This window comes from Podarcis melisellensis (genome assembly GCF_964234715.1).
Source record: "Podarcis melisellensis genome assembly, chromosome: 5".
NCBI classification, from domain to species: domain Eukaryota; kingdom Metazoa; phylum Chordata; class Lepidosauria; order Squamata; family Lacertidae; genus Podarcis; species Podarcis melisellensis.
Genome location: NC_138537.1, coordinates 20,593,123 through 20,618,975, shown reverse-complemented (window position 1 = coordinate 20,618,975; position 25,853 = coordinate 20,593,123). Strand labels below are relative to the sequence as shown.

The 25,853-nt window shown below is 43.2% G+C and overlaps 1 protein-coding gene across 2 annotated transcripts in view; it reads left to right on the top strand.

Moving 5' to 3' along the window:
* The first annotated feature begins 1,769 nt into the window (after positions 1–1,769).
* The window catches only part of MFSD1 (major facilitator superfamily domain containing 1), a 30,090-nt gene continuing 6,006 nt past the window's right edge, over positions 1,770–25,853 (top strand). The window contains exons 1-15 of one of the 2 annotated variants that reach the window (XM_081911114.1): positions 1,770–1,954; positions 3,078–3,130; positions 3,625–3,737; positions 4,728–4,770; positions 5,024–5,091; positions 5,360–5,468; positions 6,193–6,295; positions 7,961–8,059; positions 8,431–8,542; positions 12,506–12,562; positions 13,203–13,359; positions 14,166–14,263; positions 21,506–21,618; positions 22,014–22,061; positions 25,021–25,081. In XM_081911114.1, the coding sequence (XP_081767240.1) occupies positions 1,795–1,954; positions 3,078–3,130; positions 3,625–3,737; positions 4,728–4,770; positions 5,024–5,091; positions 5,360–5,468; positions 6,193–6,295; positions 7,961–8,059; positions 8,431–8,542; positions 12,506–12,562; positions 13,203–13,359; positions 14,166–14,263; positions 21,506–21,618; positions 22,014–22,061; positions 25,021–25,081 (1,394 nt within the window). In that variant the 5' untranslated portion in view covers positions 1,770–1,794. The remainder of the gene's footprint in view (positions 1,955–3,077; positions 3,131–3,624; positions 3,738–4,727; positions 4,771–5,023; positions 5,092–5,359; positions 5,469–6,192; positions 6,296–7,960; positions 8,060–8,430; positions 8,543–12,505; positions 12,563–13,202; positions 13,360–14,165; positions 14,264–21,505; positions 21,619–22,013; positions 22,062–25,020; positions 25,082–25,853) is intronic. The other variant, XM_081911115.1, reaches the window with a different exon arrangement.

Below are 25,853 nucleotides of genomic sequence, written 5' to 3'. Positions count from 1 at the left end.
CCAGATTTTGAGATTTGTGTCACCTTCAGTGGGGAGAGATACCATATTTTTATCAGTTTTAAGGAATTCTCCCTGACAGACTCAGAGCAAATTAAGGGAGCACAAGACTTCTGAATGCGATTTACCCTTAATTTCGGCTGGAAGTGGATGGGGAGAGGGGTTTAAATGGGGTGTCCTTTGCTCCAGTGGTGGATCTAAAATAGCAGATTTTCTTCAAACCAACTTTGGCCCTATTTCTAATCTGCAAAGGCCTACGAAGAACATGCAACAGCCAGAATCTCAAGGTGGTTTTAATTTTCCAGATACAGTGGTACCTTGGGTTAAGAACTTAATTTGTTCTGGAGGTCCGTTCTTAACCTGAAACTGTTCTTAACTTGAGGTACCACTTTAGCTAATGGGGCCTCCCATTGCCGCTGCACGATTTCTGTTCTCATCCTGAAGCAAAGTTCTTAACCCGAGGTACTATTTCTGGGTTAGTGAAGTCTGTAACCTTAAGCGTCTGTAACCTGAAACGTCTGTAACCCGAGGTACCACTGTAGTAGCCTATATCATAAGTCATATTTGTTAAAAATGATTGACAATTTTCTCCTTCTATACTCTAGCTTGGGTAACTCCAGAGATGGTTTATTTAACTGCTCTCTTTGGCTAGATAGTGTTGGGGTCTAAATATAATAAAACAAAGTTTTAGCAACAACACAGGGTGTATGTTGGCTGGTCAGTTTTGATCCATATACCTGTGCTAAATATATAATGTGTGGTAATGCAGATCTGAAGATCGTGAGAAAGTCTTTTGTGGAAGAAATAGGTGGAACTGATAATGTTCAGATGGATTTTTTTTTTTAAATCATTTCCTGTTTTACAGCTTAAGTAAGCCATGAGTGTAGAATGGCAGTATTTTCAATTACAACATCTGTTGGTGTCTATTCATGGGCCATCTACTGCCACTGTTGGATCCTTACAGAAAACTAAAACCTAAAACTGCTGTTTATAAATTCTTGATGGATTTCAGTAAGGTAAAAAAGTTTAGGTATGTAGAGAAGCGGGGAGGGGGGGTAGGCAAGTAGAAGGCACGCTATATAGGGTCCGAGGTGCCACACAACGGGACTCGTTTGCATTTGTGCTTTTATTTTGCCTTTCCCTGCTGTGAACCACCCAGAGACTGCCGAAGGGCGGGAAAACAAATTTAATAAATACAAAATCATAATATAATAATTGACTTTGCACAGCTACCCTTCCACCCCATGCGCACCCACTCCCAATTTATTATTTCCTGGGTGGGGTACCACCAGGGCAGAATTTAGGTTCGATGAGGCCCTAAGCTACTGAAGGTAATGAGGTCCTTTGTATGTCCAGCTGTCCTTTGTCAACAACAAATTGTCACTGTTTTTTGTGTTGAATATATGCTATATGGTAATTTATGGACCTAACAGTTATCTAAAGCCATTTGCACATAACATATAGGCGCCTACATAACACAAAACGCTGTTGCTGTATGTAGGTTTAATTTCATTTGCTTTTTTATCTTATATTTTGAAAATGTACATCTAGTCCCCCGCCTTCAATCTTTTTGGGACCCCCCAAGAGAGCGGGGCCCTAAGCTACAGCTTGCTTAGCTTAAATGTAAATCCAGCACTGGGTGCCACCCGCGGGAAAAATCCGAAACCTCCCCCTGCCTTGCCAGTTCTGCACTGCCAGTTGTCCTGCGCTGGCAAAGCTTTCCCACCAGGCTCTCCCCGGCCGCGTGTCATGTGACCCGCGCCCTCACGTGACCGCCTCGCTCCTCGCCCCGTCGAGATGGCGGCGCCTGTGGAAGAGGAGCAAGCGCTGCTGGACGGGGACTCGTCGCCGGAGCACGATGGCTGCCCTGCGAGGAAGCCGATGTCGGCCCTGTGCGACCCGCAGCGGCTGGCTCATCGGATGCTGGTCCTGGCGCTCATGTGCTTCCTGGGCTTCGGTGAGCATAAAGCGAGGCTGCTGCTGCTGCTGCCCCCTTGCTCGTCCGGGACTGGTTTGCAGTTAAGGGGGCTCTCGGGGAGGGTGGTGGGAAAACCTGCCTTGGGGAAAAACAAAACAAAACCCCGACAGCTGCTTGATCGTGGGGCCGGAAGGGCGGCGCGAAGCATATCTTTTTCAGGAACCATTGACCTTTGGGGAGTGATCTTGGGAACGTGCCAGAAAATGCTAATTTTCTTTACTGTGTGTTTCAGGGTGAAGCTAGACCCCGCCCTGAGAACTGGGGTTTTGCATTTTAGATTGCAAAAACAAAAAAACAAAACGTGCATTCCTGGTGTTCTTTGCTGATTGCTGTGCAAGCAACAGAATGGGGAAGCATCTATATGCCATGGGGAGGAAAACCCCTAAGCAAACAGGGAAGTCAAGCTCCCTGTGGTTGATGACTAGCTGAAGTGGAGTTTCGCTTTTTAAATTCTCCTCCCTACGGAAGGATTTGTAGGAGGCGGTGGAAGCTTTAAAGCATGTAAAGAGGATCTAGAAAACTGCTTTGTGCTGAGGCAGGCATTTGATTGGTCTCATTCAGTACTAGTTATGCCAGCCTTCCACCAACCTGGCATTCAGATGTTTAGAATTACAACTCTTATCATTGCCACCCAGCTTGGTCCTGCTGCTGAGTCCAGCTAATAGTCATGCCTGAGTGAAGCTAATCTGAATTATAGTTCAGAAGGTCTGGCAGTTGCTAGGCTGGGGAAACCTGGCCTACCCTTCTGACCAACTTCCCTTCAGCATTTCAAACAGGGATTCCCCCTCGCCCTGCCTTGAAATTTCAGGGGTTGAATCTGGGCTCTTACACGTACCCTTCCCATGAGAAACATTACCTGTTGCTGTAAGGCTGCTGAATCTTGAGAAGGGAAGGGGAAGGTGGAGGTGTAGCTGCTCCTTCTGTTGCTTCTCAGTGGACAGAAAATGGAGGGCATCTTTTCTCCTGCCTCTTCCCATTGTGGTGGTTTGGTATGATCCAAAATGTTTACCATTATTGCTATTAATACAGCTTTTCCAGGTTACTTTAAAAGGGGGGAGGGGGAGTTCATGTTTAATTTTGTTGTCTTAATTTTCCTGTATAGGCAGCTATTTTTGCTATGACAACCCCGCAGCGTTGCAAACTCAGGTCCAAAAGGTGAGTGATGTACAGAATATCTGCAGTATAGTGGATTTCCCCCTTTTCCCTCCAGAGAGGTTATCTTTTTAGTCATACGTTAGATGACTAGCAGTAACTTAGGGGGGGGGGGAATTGTGCTGATTTTGCTTTTAAGAAAAAGGACCTATAATTAAACTGATTGCTTTTTCACTCTCTGGTAACAAGAAACATTATGGCTAAATACGAGGTGATTTATGTGTTAGGTTTGCTTTTGTTTGGCCATGAGTGCTAGAGGTTGATGTTCCCCACATCGCACTTCTCACCAGCCCTGATGGGTCTTTCCTGACAGACTGTGAAGAGTGACCCAGGAGTTTAGAGGGATGTGGTAGAGTACAGGCAATCAGCCCCCAATGTAGACTTGCATGGTGCTGTAATGAAAAAGCATTTCACTGGATAGATGTTTCTCTATGAATGTGTCATAACACAAAGTGGTGTCAAAAGATAGTAATTCTTCCTTGCGCTCTTCCTTTTAGGATATGAAGGTGAACACAGCTGAATTCATGGCACTGTATGCCTGGTATTCTTGGCCCAATGTGGTTCTCTGTTTCTTTGGAGGCTTTCTGATAGACAGAGTCTTTGGAATAAGGTAACTGTATAACCCAGGGGTCAGCAACCTTTTCCAGCCGTGGACTGGTTCACCATCCCTTAGACCAGTGGTTCTCAACCTGTGGGTCCCCAGATGTTGTTGGACTACAACTCCCATCATCCCTGACCTCTGGCCTTGCTAGCTAGGGGTGATGGGAGTTGTAGTTCAACAACATCTGGGGACCCACAGGTTGAGAAAGGCTGCCTTAGACCATGTGGTGGGCCAGACTATATGGGGGGGGGGGGAATGAACGAATTCCTATGCCCCACAAATAACCCAGAGATGTATTTTAAATAAAAGGACACATTCTACTCATGTAAAAACATGAGTAGACCGTCTGCAGGCTGGATTGAGAAGGCGATTGGGCCGCATCCAGCCCCCGGGCCTTAGGTTGCCTACCCCTGGTATAACCCATCTATCTCGAAAGTAACAACTTGATCCACATTTTGCTTATGCCCAAATAATGTGATGTTTTGCTAATATTTGTTTAAAATGTTCAAAACGCAAGTGAGGAGAGTGATGTTGCACTTGGCTCCTCCCTTCCCACATGGCATCTAGTTGGCCCTTGTGAAAACAGGATGCTGGACTGGGTGGGCTGTTGGCCTGATCCAACAGGCTCTTCTTACACTGGAGTTTTGCAGGCTTGTCTCCAGAGATGCAGGAGAGTTTTATTTCAGTCCTAGTCAACAATAACTTCAACATTAGTCAGGTTTTGTATCGGGACAGTTCTGTGTAATAAGTTAGCCATGTGAAACTCCTTGCCAGTAGAACTTCAGGAGGAGTCATCTCTGCTTTCAGGTGTCTTTTAGAAACTGTTGCTCAGACAGGCCTTTAGAACATATTTTTTTAATCAATCAGTTTTCATTGACGTGCTATTGATATTTTTACTATAACCATTGTAGTATTGGATTTTTTTTACCCTAACCGTTGTTATATTTTCTAGTTGCAAATATTAAAATAAGTATTTTTAAAGTCTTCATTTTCTTCCAGGTGGGGCACAATAATATTCAGCACCTTTGTCTGTATTGGACAGGTGAGTGAAACAGATAATATTCATGTACTTTTCAATAGCTAAATATAGAAAAATTAATGCTTATGTCCCACATATGGAAAAATAAATGCTTACTATTTAATCTGCTTTTTCAGTGTAAGATTCCCATGTCTTACCTAACTGAGTTCATTGGGCTTACTCCTAGGAAAGTGTGTAGGATTGCAGTCTGAAATAGTCGCATATGGCATGGCTCCAACACTTCATTGAAATGTGACATGCATTCCTTTTTTTACAGGTGATTTTTGCTGTGGGAGCAATATGTAACGCTTTTTGGTTGATGGAAGCTGGCAGATTTGTATTTGGGTGAGTTCACACCTCGGCTGTGTCTCAACATTTGCTATGTACCCTCTCTCCCTCTTAAAAAGCAGGCAGCCCATACGGAACTATATGTTGAAGAATACCCTGCGCTCTTGCATCTGAACAGCTGGATTATTTGCCTTTTGGTTTTCTAGTTCTTGCATTAAGGTAAAACTTCCATATCAACATGGATACATTGCTGTCATTAGAAGGCCGGAGTTTCATCCACGTTGCTTCAAATATCTGTATTCATGAACTTTCTTGCTTCATTTAGGATTGGTGGAGAGTCCTTAGCAGTGGCGCAAAATACCTATGCTGTCAGTTGGTTTAAAGGAAAAGAATTAAACCTTGTCTTTGGACTGCAACTCAGCATGGCTAGAATTGTAAGTCTAAAAACATTTTTTTTGTGTGTTCTAATTTTAATCATTACTATCCCGACATTTGTCATCAATCAGTGTCAGCCTTTGCTTGTAAAGTGGAACTTGCCCATCCCCTCTCTGTGTCTGACACTCCCCCCCCCCAAATATGCCCAAAAATGTTGGGAGACCCTTCGAAACAGGTGGGTGGGTTTCATTGCAGGAGAAGGGGAAGCCACTTGCATAACATTGACTGTCACCCATGGTGGTGGATTTTCCTGTTTATTTCTCTCTATGCACATTAGAGTGGGGAGAACAGTTCTTAACTAGGGACATAGGGATTGTTCTGCTTGGAGAACACCCATTGAGATTAATGGGCACGACTAACTTAGATATTTAAATTAATTTCTGTAAATCAGATACAGTGGTACCTTGGTTTAAGAACAGCTTAGTTTATGAACAACTTGGATTAAGAACGCTACAAACCCAGAAGTAGGTGTTTTGGTTTGTGAACTTTGTCTTGGAATCACATGTTCCACTTCCTGTTGAGTGTAAATTGAGCCCCCTGCTGCTATGGGAGAACATTGGTTTAAGAACGCTTTGGTTTAAGAACGGACTTTTGGAACAGATTAAGTTCTTAAACCAAGGTACCACTGTATTCAAATATAGATCTTATTTTAAGGTTTTTTTTGGCCTATTTGTAAAATTGGTTTGAAGTATATGTTACAGTTGCAGATCATCTCTCTTCCAGGGGAGCACTGTCAATATGAACATTATGGGATGGGTGTACTCCAAAGCTCAAGATCTGATCGGTTCTACTGGTCACACCACTCTTGGCATAGCTCTCTTGATAGGTTAGTAAATGCTTTCAGTATTAACTTTGTATGAACATTTTGGTTTCCTCTTTGATGAATTGGAAGATTGTGGGTTGTTAGACTCAGATTAGACCCATTAAAATTAGTGGACTTGCGTTAGTAATCACTAACTTAATGTCCCATGATTTCAGAAGGCATTCTCTGTGTATGGCTTAATTGGATAAAACACTAAGGCTTGAAATTCAGTTCCAACTCTGTAAACCCACTTTTTTATTGTAAACTACAAAGTTAAAAGCTTCAGTTTGAGGCTAGATAATGAGAGCAATGGAGGACTTTCTGATCTTGACATCAGAAAGGTTGCTGCCATGGAATCATTTTAACTCTAGATCTGAGAGAAAGAGAGAATCTCTTATTTGCATATTGCATATCTGCTGCTGTCTGGCACCATACACCAGGGACACGGGTGGCGCTGTGGTCTAAACCACTGAGCCTCTTGGGTTTCCTGATCAGAAGGTTGGCAGTTCAAATCCCCACGACAGGGTGAACTTCCGTTGCTCTGTCCCAGCTTCTGCCTACCTAGCAGGTCAAAAGCACACCAGTGCAAGTAGATAAATAGGTACCACTGCGTCGGGAAGGTAAACGGCATTTCCGTGCGCTCCGGTTTCCATCACATTGTCCTGTTGTGCCAGAAGCAGTTTAGTCATGCTGGCCACATGACCCAGAAAGCTGTCTGTGGGCAAACGCCGGCTCCCTCGGCCTGGAAGCGAGGTGAGCACCACAACCACATAGTCGCCTTTGACTGAACTTAACTGTCCAGGCATCCTTTACCTCCCCCCCTTTTTTTACCTTTTATACAAACTGACACAATGAACGCATTAGAGCTGCAGCATATACATAGCCTTTGGTGAACTTTTTCAGGGCAATAAAGATTGAATGAGTCAGTAGTTTACACATGGCCTGCAGCAAGTGGTGATGCAGCTGTTTCAACATCTTTACCAAACACTGAATTATTTGTGCTTAATGTACTGATCTGTGGTTTGCTCAGCACTGAACTGCACAAACATTTTAGTAAAATCTGGAACTCCTTTCCTTTTAATTTGGTAGAAGACTTGCTTTTATTCATTTATATGTGTTTACAGGATATTCATAGTAAACTTTTGTAAATATTTGTATTTATTAGTATTTAACCATCTGACACCTTGGATTAAAATATTAAGCTGTCTTACGGCAATTAAAATAGCAATTAATTAGAAACACACTGGAGAATTGGGAAGACAGCATTATGAATAGCGTTGTGTGATGACATAACTCAGATTCTCGGACTAGAATGGTTCTGTGTTCACTGTCTTTGTGCTTCATTGTAAGTGCCATGCGATGCCAAGTTACAGTGGTGAAGCTCATGTTCTCTAGCTCTGCTAATGAAGGGACTGAGACAGGCATGTATGAATATCACTCACATGATGTCACAGCTAAATTTGTGAACTGTCTATATTCCTCTAAAGTACCTTGAAATCTTTCTTGGATGAAGGCAGTATACCAATGTAGCAGTTAGTGATAAAAGTAGTGGTATTTAACGCTGGCTGCTTCACCCATGTAAGTCATTGCTTAATTATACAGTCACCGGGTAATAACATGAATGGATTTTACAGTTCCGTAAATGGTGAGTAGCTTCTGCTGGTAACACTGAATTTCTCTGCATTGCAGGTGGTGTGTCATGTATCTTTTCACTACTCTGTGCTCTCATCCTTGGTTATCTGGATAAAAGAGCAGAGAAAATTCTTTGCAAAGAGCAGGGGAAAACTGGTAAGTGGGTGTCAGGCTTCAATAATGGAACCTTAGGCTGCAGTCCATAGTTTTTGAAAATGTATGTATGTACTGGAGGAAGCAGAGACGATCTTTTTGAACATGTTTTCCCCACTTGCCAGAATGCATGTGTAGGTTTTACCATAATGTGGTAGGAAAACTCAAAACTCATTTTGAAGTGACCCAACTTCACTTTTCTCACGATTCTAGAGTTTTTTTCCGTTGAGAAACTGCAGCTTCTGCTTCCCACCAGTAAAAAAACCCAGCTAGAATTCGTCAATGACGGGAAATGGGGTTTGCTGATTTTAGTTGGCCTTAATATAGAAATGATTGAGTTAAAATAGCGGAACTGATGTTTCTCTTTTCTCAAGGTGAAGTGATAAAATTAACCGATGTGAAAGACTTCTCGCTGTCCTTGTGGCTCATATTTATTATCTGTGTTTGCTACTATGTGGCCGTCTTCCCTTTCATTGGACTTGGAAAGTAAGTGCATGCTTTGACAAAGACTTGCCACTTTGTAACTTGTTGCAAATGTTTGATATACCTGATTATTATTATTATTATTATTATTTATAAAAACTGTTTATGTTTTCTGTTGTTTTGATTTAGAATGTCCCCTAAAATGTGTTGCTGTTCTGGTGCTGTAGGCTGCTTTGGGCACCTCTGTGTAGAAAAGTAGCCTACCAGTTGAAGAAGTAGTAATTCCACTAGCAACACTCAGAGGCTCAAAGAGCTATATAAGGCAGGAAGCCAAATAAGGCACTCCAACCTCTTGAAAATCTTTCTCACCCACCCCACTTTTTTCTGGCTCTGACATGGCACCGAAATGTGCAAACACATGCATTGTAAGTGTGCGCCCTGTTTTTATGGCCTAGAAGTTCGCCTAACATAAACGGATGTTGCCGTTAGGTTTCCGAGTTCCAAATTTTGTGGCTCTAGAGTGTTGATTACCGAATCAGAACATGCAAGAAGATCTGGGCATGTGCCATTTCTATGACATATTCCATTTTTGGCTCAAAATCTTCTGAGGCAAGGCTTGAGGAAGGAGTCAGTGTGTCAGTTTTCAAAGTCTTGCTTAGGGGGTATATTTTCTTCAACTACCGTATTTTTCGCTCTATAACACGCACCTGACCATAACACGCACACATTTTTTAGAGGAGGAAAACAAGAAAGAAATATTCTAAACGAAACAGTGGATGTATGATTTTTGTGGTTCATGCTGTGGCCACAGACATGTGACCTGACAGTGAGTTTGGGGTAGCCCAATACAAAAATCCTGAGGATCCATGTGGATCCGTGCTTTGTAACCACGTTTTAAGTGGGGAGGGAAGGAAAAACACTCAAGGGACAAGGAGCACGCGTGGGGGGTGTGGAGAAGGATGCTGCGAATAATGCAGGAGAGGCTCCTCTCCGGCTTTGCTCCTTTAAAACAAGCAGGCTCTGCTTCTATCCCTCCTCCCCGGCAGGGAAACCATGATAGTAACCATTCTGAGACAAATCAAGAAAAATTGCGACCAACACTCCTCCCCAACAAGCGCAGTGAGGTCAAAACACACACACACACACACACACAAAGAGAGAGAGAGAGAGAGAGAGAGAGAGAGAGAGAACTGGCCCTAAAGTCGCAGGGCGCTGGGAGAGTGCAGGGGCGCAGGGAGAGTGAATGGAAGCAAGAGAAGGAGAAGGAGCCCTCACACACACAGAGACACACAGTGTCAATCCTAAAGTCGCAGGGGCGAGCAGGGGCGCTGGGAGAGTGAACGGGAAGCAAGAGAAGGAGCCCTCACACACACAGAGACACACAGAGTGTCAATTCTAAAGTCGGAGGGAGAGCGCAGGGGCGCTGGGAGAGTGAAGGGGAAGCAGGAGGAGGAGCACACACACACACACAGAGCCCCTACAGTGGCTAATCCAAAATCGGACAGCAAAAAACTGCAGGCAGGGACAGAGAGCATGGGGTTGTTTTAAAGCAGCCAACCCCGCTCTGCTTCTCTCCCTCCTCCCGGCTAGGCTGGCTGAAAAGCTTTGCTGCTACTTAGCAGCTCAGTGGGGAGGAGAGAGGGACATAGAGGACGGGGTTGTTTTAAAGCAGCCAACCCCACTCTGCTTCTCTCCCTCCTTCCTGGCTCCGCTAGCTGACAGGAGCCGCTTACACCCACTTTGCTGTTTCAAAGCGAGCCACGGACTGCTCACGACTGCAGCAAATTCCCCCGCCATCTGTAGGCATTCGCTCCATAACACGCACAGACATTTCCCCTTACTTTCTAGGAGAAAAAAACTGCGTGTTATGGAGCGAAATTTACGGTATGTAATCTGGTTCTTCTTTGACGTGAACATTCAGTTCTGCACTTAAAACACGGATATTCTTCAGAATATAACAACAACAACAATAACAACAACAAGTGAAGTGCCTGGCGTGCTCTGGTCCATGGGGTCACGAAGAGTCAGACACGACTAAACGACTAAACAACAAAAATAATTTATTATTTATACCCTGCTCATCTGGTTGGGCTTCTCCAGCCACTCTGGGTGGCTTCCAACAAAATATTAAAATACAATAATGCATCAAACATTAAAAGCTTCCCTAAACAGGGCTGCCTTCAGATGTCTTCTAAAAGTCTGGCAGTTGTTTTTCTCTTTGACATCTGGTGGGAGGGCGTTCCACAGGGCAGGTACCATGACAGAGAAGGCCCTCTGCCTGGTTCCCTGTAACTTGGCTTCTTGTAGTGAGGGAACTGCCAGAAGGCCCTCGGAGCTGGACCTCAGTGTATCCTATTTGTATCCTATTTGATACTCTTGGATTAATATTTTAGGGAGCAATCCTAGGTACAGGGAACTGGCGTATAAAGTTACAGGAGATCCAAACTCTGATCATCCCACCCAGAATGTCTCACCTTTTTTGTATTTACAGTGGCCTTAGTTTGGCCAGCTTTAGCTCAGGCGTCTGACCTCTGGCTGAACCAAGACGAGCAAGTTATACCAGCATGTTTTCAGCGGAGCCAGGTTTGAGAACTTAATGCCAGCTGAGCCAGAAACCAGCCAGTAGAGCTGGAGATCCTCTGCATCCTAAGCTTCTCATGCCAACACACCTTGACATAGGATTGCCCCCTAAATGTCTAATGTGGTGCATGTTCTAGCTATCTCCCAGTTGGACTACAGTGGTGCCTCGCTAGACGAAAAGAATCCGTTCCGCGATTCTCTTCGTCTAGCGGTTTTTTCGTCTTGCGAAGCAAGCCCATTGACAGCTTAGCGGATTAGTGCTAGAGCTGTCAAGCGGCTTCCAGCAATCAGCTGTTAAGCGGCTTATCAGCGGAACAGCTGATAAGCGGCTTAGCGGCTTAGGAAAAGGGTGAAAAAAGCAAAAAAAACCCGCCGGGGGACGCAAGATTTTTTCGTCTTGCGAAGCAACCCCATAGGGAAATTCGTTTTGCGATGCGCCTCCAAAACGGAAAACCCTTTCGTCTAGCGGGTTTTTCGTCTTGCGAGGCGTTCGTCTTGCGGCGCACCACTGTACTGCAATGCGCTCTACATGGGGCTACCTTTGAAGGTGACCCAGAAACTACAACTAATCCAGAATGTGGCAGCTAGACTGGTGACTGGGAGTGGCTGCCAAGACCAGTTCTGAAAGACCGACATTGGCTCCCAGTACGTTTCCGAGCAAAATTCAAAATGCTGGTGCTGACCTTTAAAGCCCTAAACGGCCTCGGTCCTGTATACCTGAAGGAGCGTCTCCACCCCCATAATCCAGCCCAGACACAGGTCCAGTGCCAAGGGCCTTGTGGCGGCTCCCTCACTGCGAGAAGTGAGGTTACAGGGAACCAGGCAGAGGGCCTTCTCTGTAGTGGCGCCTGCCCTGTGGAACGCCCTCCCACCAGATGTCAAGGATATAAACAACTATCTGACTTTTAGAAAAAATCTGAAGGCAGCCCTGTTTAGGGAATTTTTAAATGTTTCATAGACTATTGTATTTTAATATTTTGTTTGAAGCTGCCCAGAGTGGCTGGGGAAACCCAGCCAGATGGACGGGGTATAAATAATAATAAATTATTTTTATTTTGCTCCATGTTGCCATAATTTTCACCCCCTCCACCCACTTTTCGTTTCCATTAAAAGCCAAGTGACACAACCAGGGCTTATTTTGGGTCAGAGTGTTTCTTCCTAGCATCAGTCTATGAGTAACGTCATGTCCAGTCTACTTCATACTGCTCTCACAGTATGAAGAAAAGGGGGGACTGCTCTCCCCTTTTCTGGGGAGTATTAGCAGATATTTATTGTATACAATTTCCTATTCCTCATTACTTAATAATCAGCAGTCCTCTTTCAACAGAGCTTTTCTTATTGTGGCCTAGTTACGAACCAGCACTATTAGAATTGCAGGCTGTTTCCCCCCCATAGTTATTGAAAGTAGGTATAAGATCGTAAAACTTTTTATATGGATTTTTACAGGGTTTTCTTCATTGAGAAATTCAAGTTTTCTCCTCAAGAAGCAAGTGCAATCAACAGGTAAGTGTTGTCCATTTAAGGGGGGGAAAGCCAAATAATTGCATTGCGTGCATTTTTTCAGCTCAAGAACATTGACTTTGAGCAGCGCACCCAAAGCACACACTTGGTAGAATAAAAGATCAATAAAAGAAACTGAAAATTTGCTCTGAGGCATATGTATGCAGTATACAGTTACATACTTGCAGCATTCCTTCCCCTTGAATCTTCAAATTTCTTACTTAAAAGGGTAAATTTCTAGCCGTTGCGATTACAGAAAAGTGTGCCGAAAACAATACAGTCCTTTCATGTAGATCATGATCTTCTAAGATAATATATACTATAATGAAAATGAATAGAAAAGATGCAATTTAAAATGTGTTTTCTTTGTGAATTGTAATTCCACCTCCCCTTGACTGCTAGTGTAGCTTTTCAGTGGTAATTCAATTTTTTATAAGAGTTGACCAATCCAATAAATTCGCCATGAATTTATTGATGGGAATGACTGCATATCACAATATATCAGTCTAAAAAATAATTCAGGAACTGAATTTTTGCGGGTGGGGGAAAAAGGAAAGTCGCATCATACTGGAAAACCGAGAGCAGTTGTAGCATTTTGTATCATGATTGCCTTGCTCTTCTGAAATAACTTTCCTTCGTACAGCATTGTCTATATCATCTCGGCACCCATGTCCCCCGTCTTCGGATTCCTGGTAGACAAAGTTGGAAGGAATGTCACCTGGGTTATGTGTGCTGTAGTGATTACTCTGGCTTCTCATATAATGCTGGCCTTTACCTTCTGGAACCCCTGGATTGCCATGGTAGGCATTTTCCCCAACTTTATTTTATCTAATGCAGTAAGGTGCATATATAATCATCTCCCAGAATAAACCTCATTTTGTGCATTATATGGGATGTAAAATAATGGATACTTGTGTGTAACCCTGATTCTTTCCTCCCAAGATGCAACATATACGCCAGAAACTGTTTTTTATGGCAGTCCAGGCCGCTTTAGGACATTAGTATACTCTGTATGAATTTTGGTACTCCTCAACTCGGCAGCTGTTCTAGATGCCATTTGTTGGGCGTTGGACCTCTTGTACGCTGCGTTATCTCTGTCAAGGAGCTTTAAATGTGCGCACGCTGTTTCAGCTTCAGAGCAAACTAGTGTAAACATCCCCTTAAAGGTAAAGGGTAAAGGGACCCCTGACCATTAGGTCCAGTCACGGACGACTCTGGGGTTGCGGCGCTCACCTTGCTTTATTGACCGAGGGAGCCGGCATACAGCTTCCGTGTCATGTGGCCAGCATGACTAAGCCGCTTCTGGCAAACCAGAGCAGCGCCGGAAACGCCGTTTACCTTCCCACCAGAGCAGTACCTATTTATCTACTTGCACTTTGACGTCCTTTCGAACTGCTAGGTTGACAGGAGCTGGGACCGAGCAACGGGAGCTCACCCCGTCGCGGGATTCAAACTGCCGACCTTCTGAATGGCCCCCTTACAACTGGGCAAACTGGATAGAAATGGGACAACTCATTTGTGAAGCCCATATAATTTGTTCCCTCTGGAGCTGTTGGTAGATCACGTTTAATGTGTCTGTGTTTTTTTTAAATGCTGTTTTCTACAGTGTTTCCTGGGAGTGGCTTATTCCCTGCTGGCCTGTGCCTTGTGGCCTATGGTAGCTTTCGTTGTCCCTGAACACCAGCTCGGAACTGCTTATGGCTTGTGAGTAATAGATTTTTGAGTCTCGATGCTTTGGAGTAAGGATTTGTCTTTTAAACTTTGGGATTAATAGCACGATACCGACTTGTTCTCACAAAGCACATCCTTTCACTGCAGTTCATCCAGGAATTTCCATTAAGACGGTGGTTCTCAAAGGATGTGGCAGGAGAGAACGGGAAGTGTGGCTGGAAGATTCAAGGGCAATCTGTATTATATTATGGGAATAATTCATGTTCTTATGTAGCTGGGGTGTTTAATACTTTATAGTATGTCCCATGATCATAGTGGAAAGTATTTGTGTTCTATGTTATGAATCAAGCACTGCCAGGAGTTGTTTGCCAATGTATTTTTTTATCATTTAAAAAAATGGTGTGACACTTCCGGAGGCGGCGCGAAACAGCAATGGCGGCCCTCTTCGCGCTGTGAAGAGGGGCTCCGCGGAAAAGGGTCGTCCGCTACGGCAAAGCGGAGACCCGTTAAGAAAAACCACAGGTAGAGTGAGCCTGTGGTCGTGGGACTCGGCGGGCACCAAGAGCGACCTCGGAAACGAAGAAGGGACCCCGTAAGGGGCTCCGGAACGTGGAGGGGGTAGCGGTGCTGTGAGTTCATCGCTCTTTCCGCGGGAGTGAAGCCGCGCGGCTGCTGCTGATGAGCGCTGACCTTTCTTCCTTGAACATTCGATTGGAATCAACTTACTCGTGAGTAAGGTTTTTGAGATTTGGGACTCTAAATTTCTGAAATTTGGCTGAAAGCGGGAGACGTTGAAAAGGAAGTCCGTCTTCCGGCTCTGTTTAAACACCAAGCAAAGAGCTATAAATCTGAAGCGCTGAGAGGGACTTTTAAGAAGTTGGAGTACACCTTGCAAATTCGAATTAAAGTGCATGGAAAGTTAAGAAAAGTTGAGAATTTCTTTTTTACAAGAGGATATAGGCAGCAACCTCTTCCTTTCTCTTTTGTGTGGATTACAAAGTTTCAAAACAGCTCTCGGGCTGTCTGGATACAAAAATCGTCAGACTGCGGTAACTGTATATAAGACTTTAAAGTTACTTTGGGGCTACTTTTGTGGTTACAAATAAGGAACTGTGCATGCACCACTGTAAAGAACACGTACTCTCTGCTAGTTTAAATGAACTTTTGAAGGTTCTACCCCTTGGTTTTCGGTTTTTCTCTAACTTTTGGAACTTTTTGGAACTTTTAAAGAGGGGAATTTAATGGTGGAAACTTTTCACCTTTTTTTTTCTCTTAACTTTTGGGGAGCTCCCCCTACTGGATTGTGGAATATATAGTCTCTGGGAACTGCAGGGTTTTTTGTAAAGCTTCTGCCTGGATGTTTACCTTTCGGTTTGTCTTTCCCATGGGATTTACAATTTGACCTTGCTACATGGACAGCTGTGGAATGAGTGGAGCCGCAAAAACAAGAGCTGCCAAAAAAGCAAAACAATCTGAGCTAATACAAACAACCTTGCCGGTGCAGCCTCGCAGATCATCAGTTCCAATAGTTACAGGTCTGCAAGAAGGAGAAATTAAACAGCCAGCTTTTCGGGACATGGCTGCAGGAGGACTAGATCCTGTATCTAAGGAAATTTTGGAACAGCTGGCAGCGTTAAATAAAAAGGCAGATGAGCAGGCCTCTAAGTTTGATCAGGTGACAGCCACAATCAACAAATTGACTGACCAAGTTTCTAAAAATTTAGAGGCCATTGGAAATTTGCAGGCAACAACAGCAGAAAATCGTAAATTAGCCGAAGAAGCAAATTTAAAGGCAGACCAAAATAAAAAGAGGATAGAGGAAGTAAGAGGAGAAGTAAGACCACTGAGCAGACAGCTTAATGAACAGCAAGCCTACCTGTCCATGGCAGAATTGAAAAACCGGGAAAGCAACCTTAGGATTAGGAATATACCAGAACTTGAGAAAGAAGATTTGATCAGCTACCTGACGGCAGAAATATCAAAGTTCTGGGGTATCGCAGAAGACAAGGACTTTAAAATTGTCACCGCCTTCAGGCTGGGAAGAGTAGCAAAGAAGGACAAACCAAGAGATTGCTTGGTCATTTTGAGATCTAAGCAAGAAAAAGATAACATACTCGGCCTTCATTTTAAAAATACATTGGTGATTCAGGGAAGAACTGCAGAAATCTTCAGAGACATTCCGAAACAGCTGTTGGATTTAAGAATTGCATATAAAGACCTCGCAAGCCTACTGAGAAACAACACAATCCCTTATAGGTGGGAATTCCCTCAAGGACTATCCTTCAGCATTAAAGGGAAAAAAGTGAGAATTAGATCAGTAGAAGACCAAGAAAAATTTTTGAACGATTACGGGGAGGACCTTCGGAAAGGAGTAGCAGGTGCCTGGCCACCACCTCCGCCTGGTGCAATACCTCCAGATCTTGACAGCAAGAAAGACACTCCTACTGGCTAACAATTTGATTCAAGATGTCTCTGCAGCTATTTAGTTGGAACATTCATGGTGCAAATTCCCCTGAGAAAAGGAAAAAGATTTTTCACATATTGAGAAAGGAACAATTGGACATTATATGCCTACAAGAAACACATGTGACTAGGCTCCATAGGAGAGTTTTAATTAACAAAAAATTAGGCCAAGAATTTGTTTCCTCAGACAAAGTTAAGAAAAGAGGAGTAGTGATTTATGCAAAAGAGAACCTAGCACCAAAGTTGATATTTAAAGATGAACAAGGAAGAATTTTGGCGATTGAAATCCAAACACAAGGAGAAAAATTTTTGATAGTAGGAGTATATGCACCAAATGAGGGGAAAGCGGAATTTTACAAAAAGCTGCATGAGATAATGTTGGATCATATAGACTACACTAACATCATTTTGATGGGAGATATGAATGGAGTCGTCTCTACACATATGGATAAGTCACAAAACCAAAATTTGACTAAAGATGGCAGACTACCTAAATCTTTTTTTGAACTGACAGACAATATGGACTTGATCGACATTTGGAGGACCAAAAACCCACTAGGTAAAGAAGGGACTTTCTTTTCTGAGGCTCACCTATCATGGACAAGAATTGACCAAATTTGGATAACTAGAGGGCTGGCCCCTAAGACAAAAAAAATAGAGATCTGCCCTAAAACCTGCTCCGACCATAACGCATTGAAAATGGATCTGAGACTTGTGCCAGCTGGATCCTTCAGATGGAGAATGAATGACACTTTGTTCAGAGATCAGGAGATTGTGAAGAAGGCCCAAAAAACGTTGAAGGATTATTTTGAAATCAATATGAATACCCCGGTGGACAAGAGAACAATCTGGGACGCAAGCAAAGCTGTAATGAGGGGGTTTCTGATTCAACAAAATTCTATTAAGAAAAAACTCTGGAATGGGAAAAGAGACAAGATTTTAGAGAAGATACGAGAGGGTGAAAAAAGACTTAGACTTAACCCAAAGTCAAAAGAAGTGTTAAGAGAAATTAAGTTCCATCAAGCACAATATACCAAATTGATAAACCAAGAAGTAGAATGGAAAATTAAACAAATGAAACAAAGATCTTTTGAATCAGCAAACAAATGTGGAAAATTATTAGCATGGCAGCTGAAAAAGAGACACAAATTGAATTCTATTACCAACTTGGAGGTTGATGGAGAAAGTATTCAGAAACCAGAAGAAATTAGAAAGTGTTTCCAGAGATATTTCAAAAAACTGTTTACTCAAGGTCCACAGGCGGAGGAGGAGATTATTCAATTTTTAAAAAGTAACGGATTGAAAAAATTATCCCAAGATAAACAAACAACCCTGAATTACAGAATAACACAGCAGGAAATAGAAAGTGCCATTCAGAACATGCAATTGGGGAAATCCCCAGGCCCAGATGGACTCACCTCCAAATATTACAAGGTTTTAAAAGATTATTTGATTCAACCATTAGTGGAGGTGTGTAACCAAATTATGGAGGGGAAGGGGGCTCCGGAATCGTGGAAAGAAGCATTCATCACTTTGATACCAAAATTGGAATCTGAAAAGACTCAACTCAAGAATTATCGTCCTATCTCACTCCTGAATGTGGATTACAAAATTTTTGCTGACATTCTGGCAAGTAGATTTAAAAAAGTTCTGAATGAAGTAATTCATAAAGACCAAGCAGGCTTTCTCCCTGGTAGACATCTGTCTGACAACACTAGGAACATTATAGATGTTCTGGAGCTACTACAGACAAATTTGAACACAAGAGCTGTATTAATTTTTATAGATGCAGAGAAGGCCTTTGACAATATATCTTGGAAATTTATGAAGAGAAATTTGGAAGGGATGGGAGTGGGAGGGGCGTTTCAAAATGGTATAGAAGCAATCTATTCAGAGCAAAAAGCTAAATTGATAGTGAATAATGTGGTGACAGAAGAGTTCAGAATTGAAAAAGGAACACGACAGGGGTGCCCCCTATCACCCCTGCTATTTATTTCGGTCCTGGAGGTACTGCTGAACTTGATTAGGAAGGATCGGGAGGTACAAGGAATACAGGTCGGAGGTAAACAATATAAGTTGAAGGCCTTTGCAGATGATTTGGTTTTAACACTACAGGAGCCAGAAGCTAGTACTAAAAGAGCTTTAGAATTAATTTATGAGTTTGGTCAGGTGGCAGGATTCAAGTTGAACAAACAAAAAACAAAGGTTTTGGCGAAAAATTTGACTTCTTTAGAAATAGATGAGTTTCAGAAAGAAACGGAGTTAAATGTGGCTAAAAAAGTGAAATACCTGGGGGTGAATTTGACCGGGAAAAATTTGAACTTATTCAAAGATAATTATGAAAAATGCTGGATTGAAATTAAAAAGGATTTAGAAATCTGGTCAAGACTAAAACTTACCTTGTCGGGAAGAATTGCAGCTGTAAAGATGAATGTATTGCCAAAGATGTTATTCTTGTTTCAAACCCTGCAGATCGTGGATAGAGTGGAGTGTTTTGGAAAGTGGCAGAAGGACATTACGAAATTTGTCTGGCAGGGCAAAAGGCCCCGGATAAAACTTAAAATACTAACAGATGCTAAAGAAAGAGGGGGGTTTGCCCTGCCGGACTTAAGGTTATACTATGAGGCAGCATCCTTCTGCTGGCTGAAGGATTGGTTTCTACTAGAAAACACTGATGTCCTAGATCTGGAAGGGTTTAACAATGCTTTTGGATGGCATGCATATTTGTGGTACGACAAGGTAAAGGTACATAAATTGTTCAAGAGCCATATTGTCAGGAAAGCTTTGTTTAATGTCTGGACTAGATACAAGGACTTATTTGAAAATAAGACACCGAGGTGGTTGTCACCAACGGAGGCGAAGACCACCAAAGTACTTAACATGGAGAGTGGTTGGGCTAAATATTGTGAGATAATAGAAAAAGTTGGAGATAATTGGAAGCTGCAGAGTTTAGAAAAAATAAAGGACAAGGTGCGAGACTGGTTTCTCTATGCCCAAATTCAAGAGATGTTTAAAAAAGATAAAAAGATTGGTTTCCAGGTGGAAAAATCAAAATTAGAGACAGAACTACTTGAACCTAAGACGAAAGTGCTCTCAAGAATGTATAACTTGCTGCTTAAATGGAATACACAAGATGAGTTAGTTAAATCAGCTATGATTAAATGGGCTCAAGACATTGGTTACAACATCATGTTTGAAGACTGGGAAAGGTTATGGAACACCGATATGAAATTCACGGCATGTAGTGCCTTGAAAGAAAACATTATGAAAATGATATATAGGTGGTACATGACCCCAGTCAAACTTGCAAAGATTTACCATTTGTCTGATAAAAGGTGTTGGAAGTGTAAGGAAGCTGAAGGAACGTTCTTTCACCTCTGGTGGACATGCCCGAAGGTGAAGGCATTCTGGGAAATGGTTTATAATGAGTTGAAAAAGGTATTTAAGTATACCTTTACTAAGAAACCAGAGGCCTTTCTCCTGGGCATTGTGGGCCAGAGAGTGACAAAGAAGGATAGAACTTTCTTTTTATATGCAACTACAGCAGCAAGAATTCTATTGGCTAAATATTGGAAGGTACAGGAGCTACCCACGCTGGAAGAGTGGCATACGCAGCTGATGGACTATATGGAACTGGCCGAAATGACTGGCAGAATCCGAGACCTGGGAGAAGAGGCAGTGGAAGAGGACTGGAAAAAATTTAAGGACTATTTACAAAAACATTATAAGTTATGTGAATGTTGAGAATTTGTTAAGTTTTTAGACAACAAGCTTCAGATCTCAAATTTTTGATATTGTTGAATTTAAGTTCTGATGATGAAATGACTAAAGTCTAGGGTAAAGTTTCTATATTGAGGACTGTTGGAATTGTGAACTAACAATATTTCCCCTAAACCTAATATACAATTGAGGAAAGTACAAAACACAGGAAACAAGGTATTAATTTGCTGTAACTTTATTTTATTGAAAAAGATGCAGGGGATGGAAGATGTGGGGAAGTCCAGTAGATCATGAAAAATTGTTTTGTAAAGTAAGATCTCTTTTTTGCTTATAACCTTTTTCCTTTTCTTTCTGTAAAACTGCCTTTGTTGAATAACTGACGATGTATCTGACCTTGGAAAAAAGCAAATAAAAACATTATTATAAAAAAAAAAATAAAAAAATGGTGTGGCACAAGCAAGTTTTTGTACTGAAAGTGTGGCCCAGAGAAACCACTGCTTTAAGATGTCTTTCGCTGCAGCTGGTTCACCGGTTCAAAAACATCGAAACTTATTTTCTCGGATTCAGCCTTGGGAACGGAAGACTTGATTTTTGAAACTGGGGCTGCTAAATGGATTTTCTCGGCCTGATGCAAAACCAGTGTCCAGGGCCTTGCCCTGTTTTACAGGCCTGACTCCAGGTATATCGCTTTCAGCTTGGAAGAATGGAAACCTAGCTGTCTGAGATAGCATGTGTGTGTACCAGATAGCAGGTGTCCATGTATGTGAGATCTTGAACACGTTTTAAACCTTCCTCTCCTGTGGGCCACCGTGAGAGTATATTCCTGCCAGCCTGTCTAGGTCAGGTTGTGGGGCTGTTATTAGTGTTTCTGCCTGAAAATGGTGTTGCTTTGGAAGGAAAATTAACCCTCCAGCTTTTATTTTATTTTACCAGCTATATCTCATTGTTTAATAGATGCATATGGCTTTTTATTTGCTCATCTGTCAGCTCGTTTGGATTTTATGAGCAAGTGGGGGCAATATCTTTCAATTGGTTTCTTTTTATTAGTTGAAAAACTGAGCTTTGTAAGCTAATCGTCTTAATGCTTTTCAGCATGCAGTCAATTCAGAACTTGGGCCTGGCCATCATTGCCATCGCAGCTGGCATGATCCTGGATTCCCGGGGCTACCTCTTCCTTGAAATCTTCTTCAGTGCTTGCTTGTGCTGTAAGTACAGTCATACCTCCAGGATTTCAGAATGGGGTCGTTCCCAGTCCTAGCTGTTGATACTGGGGATTGAACCCAGGGGCATGTGCTTGCAAAGCAGACGGCCTTCCATTGAGCCACAGCCCTCCTTCCTTGTCTCCCTGATGATGGGAGCTGACTCTGACAGCAGGGTTATAAATGCATATACCTGCATGAAGATTCTTCATGTGGTTGCAGACATTTGGAATCAAAGTATGTTTTGTGTCTTTCTGTTTCTCACGTGGGAACCCTGTTCGTGCGCAAGGGAAATCTCAGATTTTTACGCTCTTCATTTTTATTTTTTAAATTCTTTGCATAAGATTGTCCCACCTGGTTTGTATACTTGAGCTTTATATGACTTCGTTTTTGCTTTTTAGTGGGCCTCATTGCTGTTGTCATGCTGTACTTTGTGAATCTCCTCAGAGGTAAGCCTCTTCATTATATTAGTCTTGCAACTCGTATGTTTCTTTTTTTGGGAAATATTTTTATTTGTTTTTACCAATACAAATTTACAATCTAATAATAATAATAATAATAATAATAATAATAATAATTTATTATTTATACCCCACCCATCTGGCTGGGTTTCCCCAGCCACTCTGGGCGGCTTCAAACAAAATATTAAAATACAATAGTCTATTAAACATTAAAAACTTCCCTAAGCAGGGCTGCCTTCAGATGTCTTCTAAAGGTCTGGTAGTTGTTTTTCTCTTTGACATCTGGTGGGAGGGCGTTCCACAAGGTGGGTGCCACTACCGAGAAGGCCCTCTGCCTCGTTCCCTGTAACTTGACTTCTTGCAGCAAGGGAACTGCCAGAAGGCCCTCAGTGCTGGACTTCAGTGTCCAGGCAGAATGATGGGGGTGGAGACACTCCTTCAGGTATACTGGACTGAGGCCGTTTAGGGCTTTAAAGGTCAGCACCAACACTTTGAATTGTGCTTGGAAACATACTGGGAACCAATGTAGGTCTTTCAAGACCGGTGTAATGTGGTCTTGGCAGCCACTCCCAGTCACCAGTCTAGCTGCCGCATTCTGGATTAGTTGTAGTTTCCGGGTCACCTTCAAAGGTAGCCCCACGTAGAGCGCATTGCAGTAGTCCAGGCGGGAGATAACCAGAGCATGTACCACTCTGGCAAGACAGTCTGCGGGCAGGTAGGGTCTCAGCCTGCGTACCAGATGGAGCTGATAAACAGCTGCCCTGGACACTGAATTGACCTGCACCTCCATGGACAGCTGTGAGTCCAAAATGACTCCCAGGCTGCACACCTGGTCCTTTAGGGTTACCTCTTTCAGGACTAGGGAGTCCTCCACACCTGCCAGCCTCCTGTACCCCCAAAACAGTACTTCTGTCTTGTCAGGATTCAACCTCAATCTGTTAGCCGCCGTCCATCCTCCAACTGCCTCCAGACACTCACACAGGACCTTCACCGCCTTCACTGGTTCTGATTTAAAAGAGAGGTAGAGCTGGGTATCGTCTGCATACTGATGAACACCCAGCCCAAACCTCCTGATGATCTCTCCCAGCGGCTGCATGTAGATGTTGAAAAACATGGGGGAGAGGACAGAACCCTGAGGCATCCCACAAGTGAGAGCCTAGGGGTCTGAACACTCATCCCCCACCACCACTTTCTGAACACAGCCCAGGAGGAAGGAGTGGAACCACTGTATAACAGTGCCCCCTGCTCCCAGCTCCTCTAGATGGTCCAGAAGGATGTTATCATCGATGGTCAAAAGCTGCTGAGAGTCCCAGCAGAACTAGGAAACAGCTCTCACCTTTGTCCCTAGCCCATCGGAGATCATCAACCAGTGCAACCAAGGCAGTCTCAGTCCCATCATGAGGCCTGAATCCCGACTGGAAGGGATCCAAATGGTCCGCTTCTTTCAGGTGTGCCTGGAGTTGTTCAGCAACCACTCGCTCAGTCAGCTTGCCCAAGAATGGAAGAATTGAGACTGGGTGATAGTTGGCCATCGTGGCCATATCTAAAGATGGTTTTTTAAGAAGCGGTTTAATAACCGCCTCTTTCAGCGGGTCTGGGAAGGCTCCCTCACGGAGGGAAGCATTCACCACCCCACGAAGCCCATCGCCCAGCCCTTCCCGGCTAGCTTTTATAAGCCAGGATGGGCAAGGATCAAGGAGACAGGTGGTTGGTTTCACTCGTCCAAGCAACCTGTCCACATCCTCAGAGGTAACAGATTGGAATTGATCCCACGCAACTTGACTAGACAGGACTCTAGCACTCTCCTGCCCCGGCCCTGCTCCCACAGTGGAGTCTACCTCTTCCCAAATCTGAACAACACTATCTGCAAAAAACTTTGCAAAATCATTGCAGGAGATCATGTGGCCCATGCTGGGCCCCGATGGAGCAGGTGGTTCCACTAAATTGCGAACCACCTGAAAGAGTCTCCTGCTGCTGTTTTCTGCTGATGCAATAGAGGCGGTGAAGAAAGTCTTCTTCGCCGTTGCTACCGCCACCTGGTAGGCTCAACATTGAGCTCTAACCTGCGTCCGGTCAGCTTCAGAATGAGTTATCCACCACCGGCGCTCTAGTCCAGCTAAAGTTTTAATTTGCTTACAATGGTCTCCTAAGTAAATTATAAATTTTCCCATTCTTTTTCAAAATTCTTGTCTTCTTGATTCCTGAGTCTCCAAGTTAGTTTTGCCATGTCGGCATAGTCCAGCAGCTTGGCTTGTCATTCTTCCCTAGACGGGATTATTTCTTCCTTCCATCTTTGGGCTAATAGCATCTGTGCAGCTGTTGTCGCGTAGCAACTCGTATGTTTCTGAGCCTGTCAGAACCAGCAGAGGTATGAACAGGGTAGAGCAGAGATGGACAAGATGTCAAAAGTCTCCAATTGCTTGGGAAAACCTTGAAGAGGAGGGAACTGTAGGAAGGCAGGGAATTTCAGTCCTCACAACTGTCTCATTGGGGCAAGATCTACTGGTAACTCTTGCTGGGCTCGCTAGGCCTGATCTGTTTTATTTCTTTGACTAATGAGTTAATTCTCTGACAAGAATTATCTGTGAATTCATGCTGATCCGCTCCTAACTCCCACCCTGATATGGGGCGGGCCAAAATCCTGCCTTTTATTCTTCATTTCTAAAGAGAAGGCAGAGGAATGTTATTTCCTGATCATGGCACTGAACCCCACAGCGCTTGGTATGGGAGCACTTAAGGGGAGAGTTCCTTCTGTCTAGAGCTGCTTCTGTCTTCTTACATCCTATAACCTTCTAGATTTTTCATGTAGCACATGATACTTACACCAAGTGAACTGTGCTAAATACTTTAATACAACTGTGGCGTTGTACCCACAATATGCATGGATTGTGACTCTTTGTAAAAACATCCATGCACTCTGTTAAAAGACATATCTTTTCTGTCGTAGGAGGTGACCTTAACTGGTCTGCAAAGAAAAGGGAAAAACTACAGAAACTAGCTGTGGCTGAGTAAGTATGTCGCTGTGTTTCTAGCCCTAGAGCAGTGTTTCCCAACCTTGTGCCTCCAGATGTTTTTGGCCTACAACTCCCATCATCCCTAGCTAGCAAGACCAGTGGTCAGGGATGATGGGAATTGTAGTTCAAAAACAGCTGGAGGCACAAGGTTGGGAAACACTGCCCTAGAGTATGCATTGATGTATTACAAAACAATCAAGACTACAGGTGCAGATTGGTTTGGAAACACAAAACAGTGTAGCACCAAAGATCCAGGAACGGATATGGTAAACTTGAGTGAATGAGGTGGAAATATTCTTCAGCAGTGGGACAACTCTCATTCATCTCTTGTTGGAGATAGCTTAAAGCAGGCCATTAAAAAATCAGTGTTGCGGTTCAGTTTTATATGGCGCAATGTGTTTTGCCAACAAATTTAACTTCTGTGTTTGAAAGGCACATAGGGTATAATAGTAATTGTTGCAATGTGTTAAAACATGTCTGGGGTGTGATGTTTAAATATAGTCTCGAAGCAAGCAGTTTATGTGGCTTAAAAATGAGATTTTTTAAAAAGCACTTGTTTAGCGTTTTCACGGGGCTGCAAAAAAAGAAGAAGAAATTTTTGTCTCTTGAAACATTAGCAAGTGCTCACTGGGCTTTGGGAAGGTGGTAGCTGGGCTGGGATAAGCAGTCCTCCACCTTGCCTGGGGGCTGGTTCCGGGGGGCCCTCCTGGCTTTACACATTTTTGCGTATATGCCTAGACCCCCAAAACACAACCTGAGTTACCTG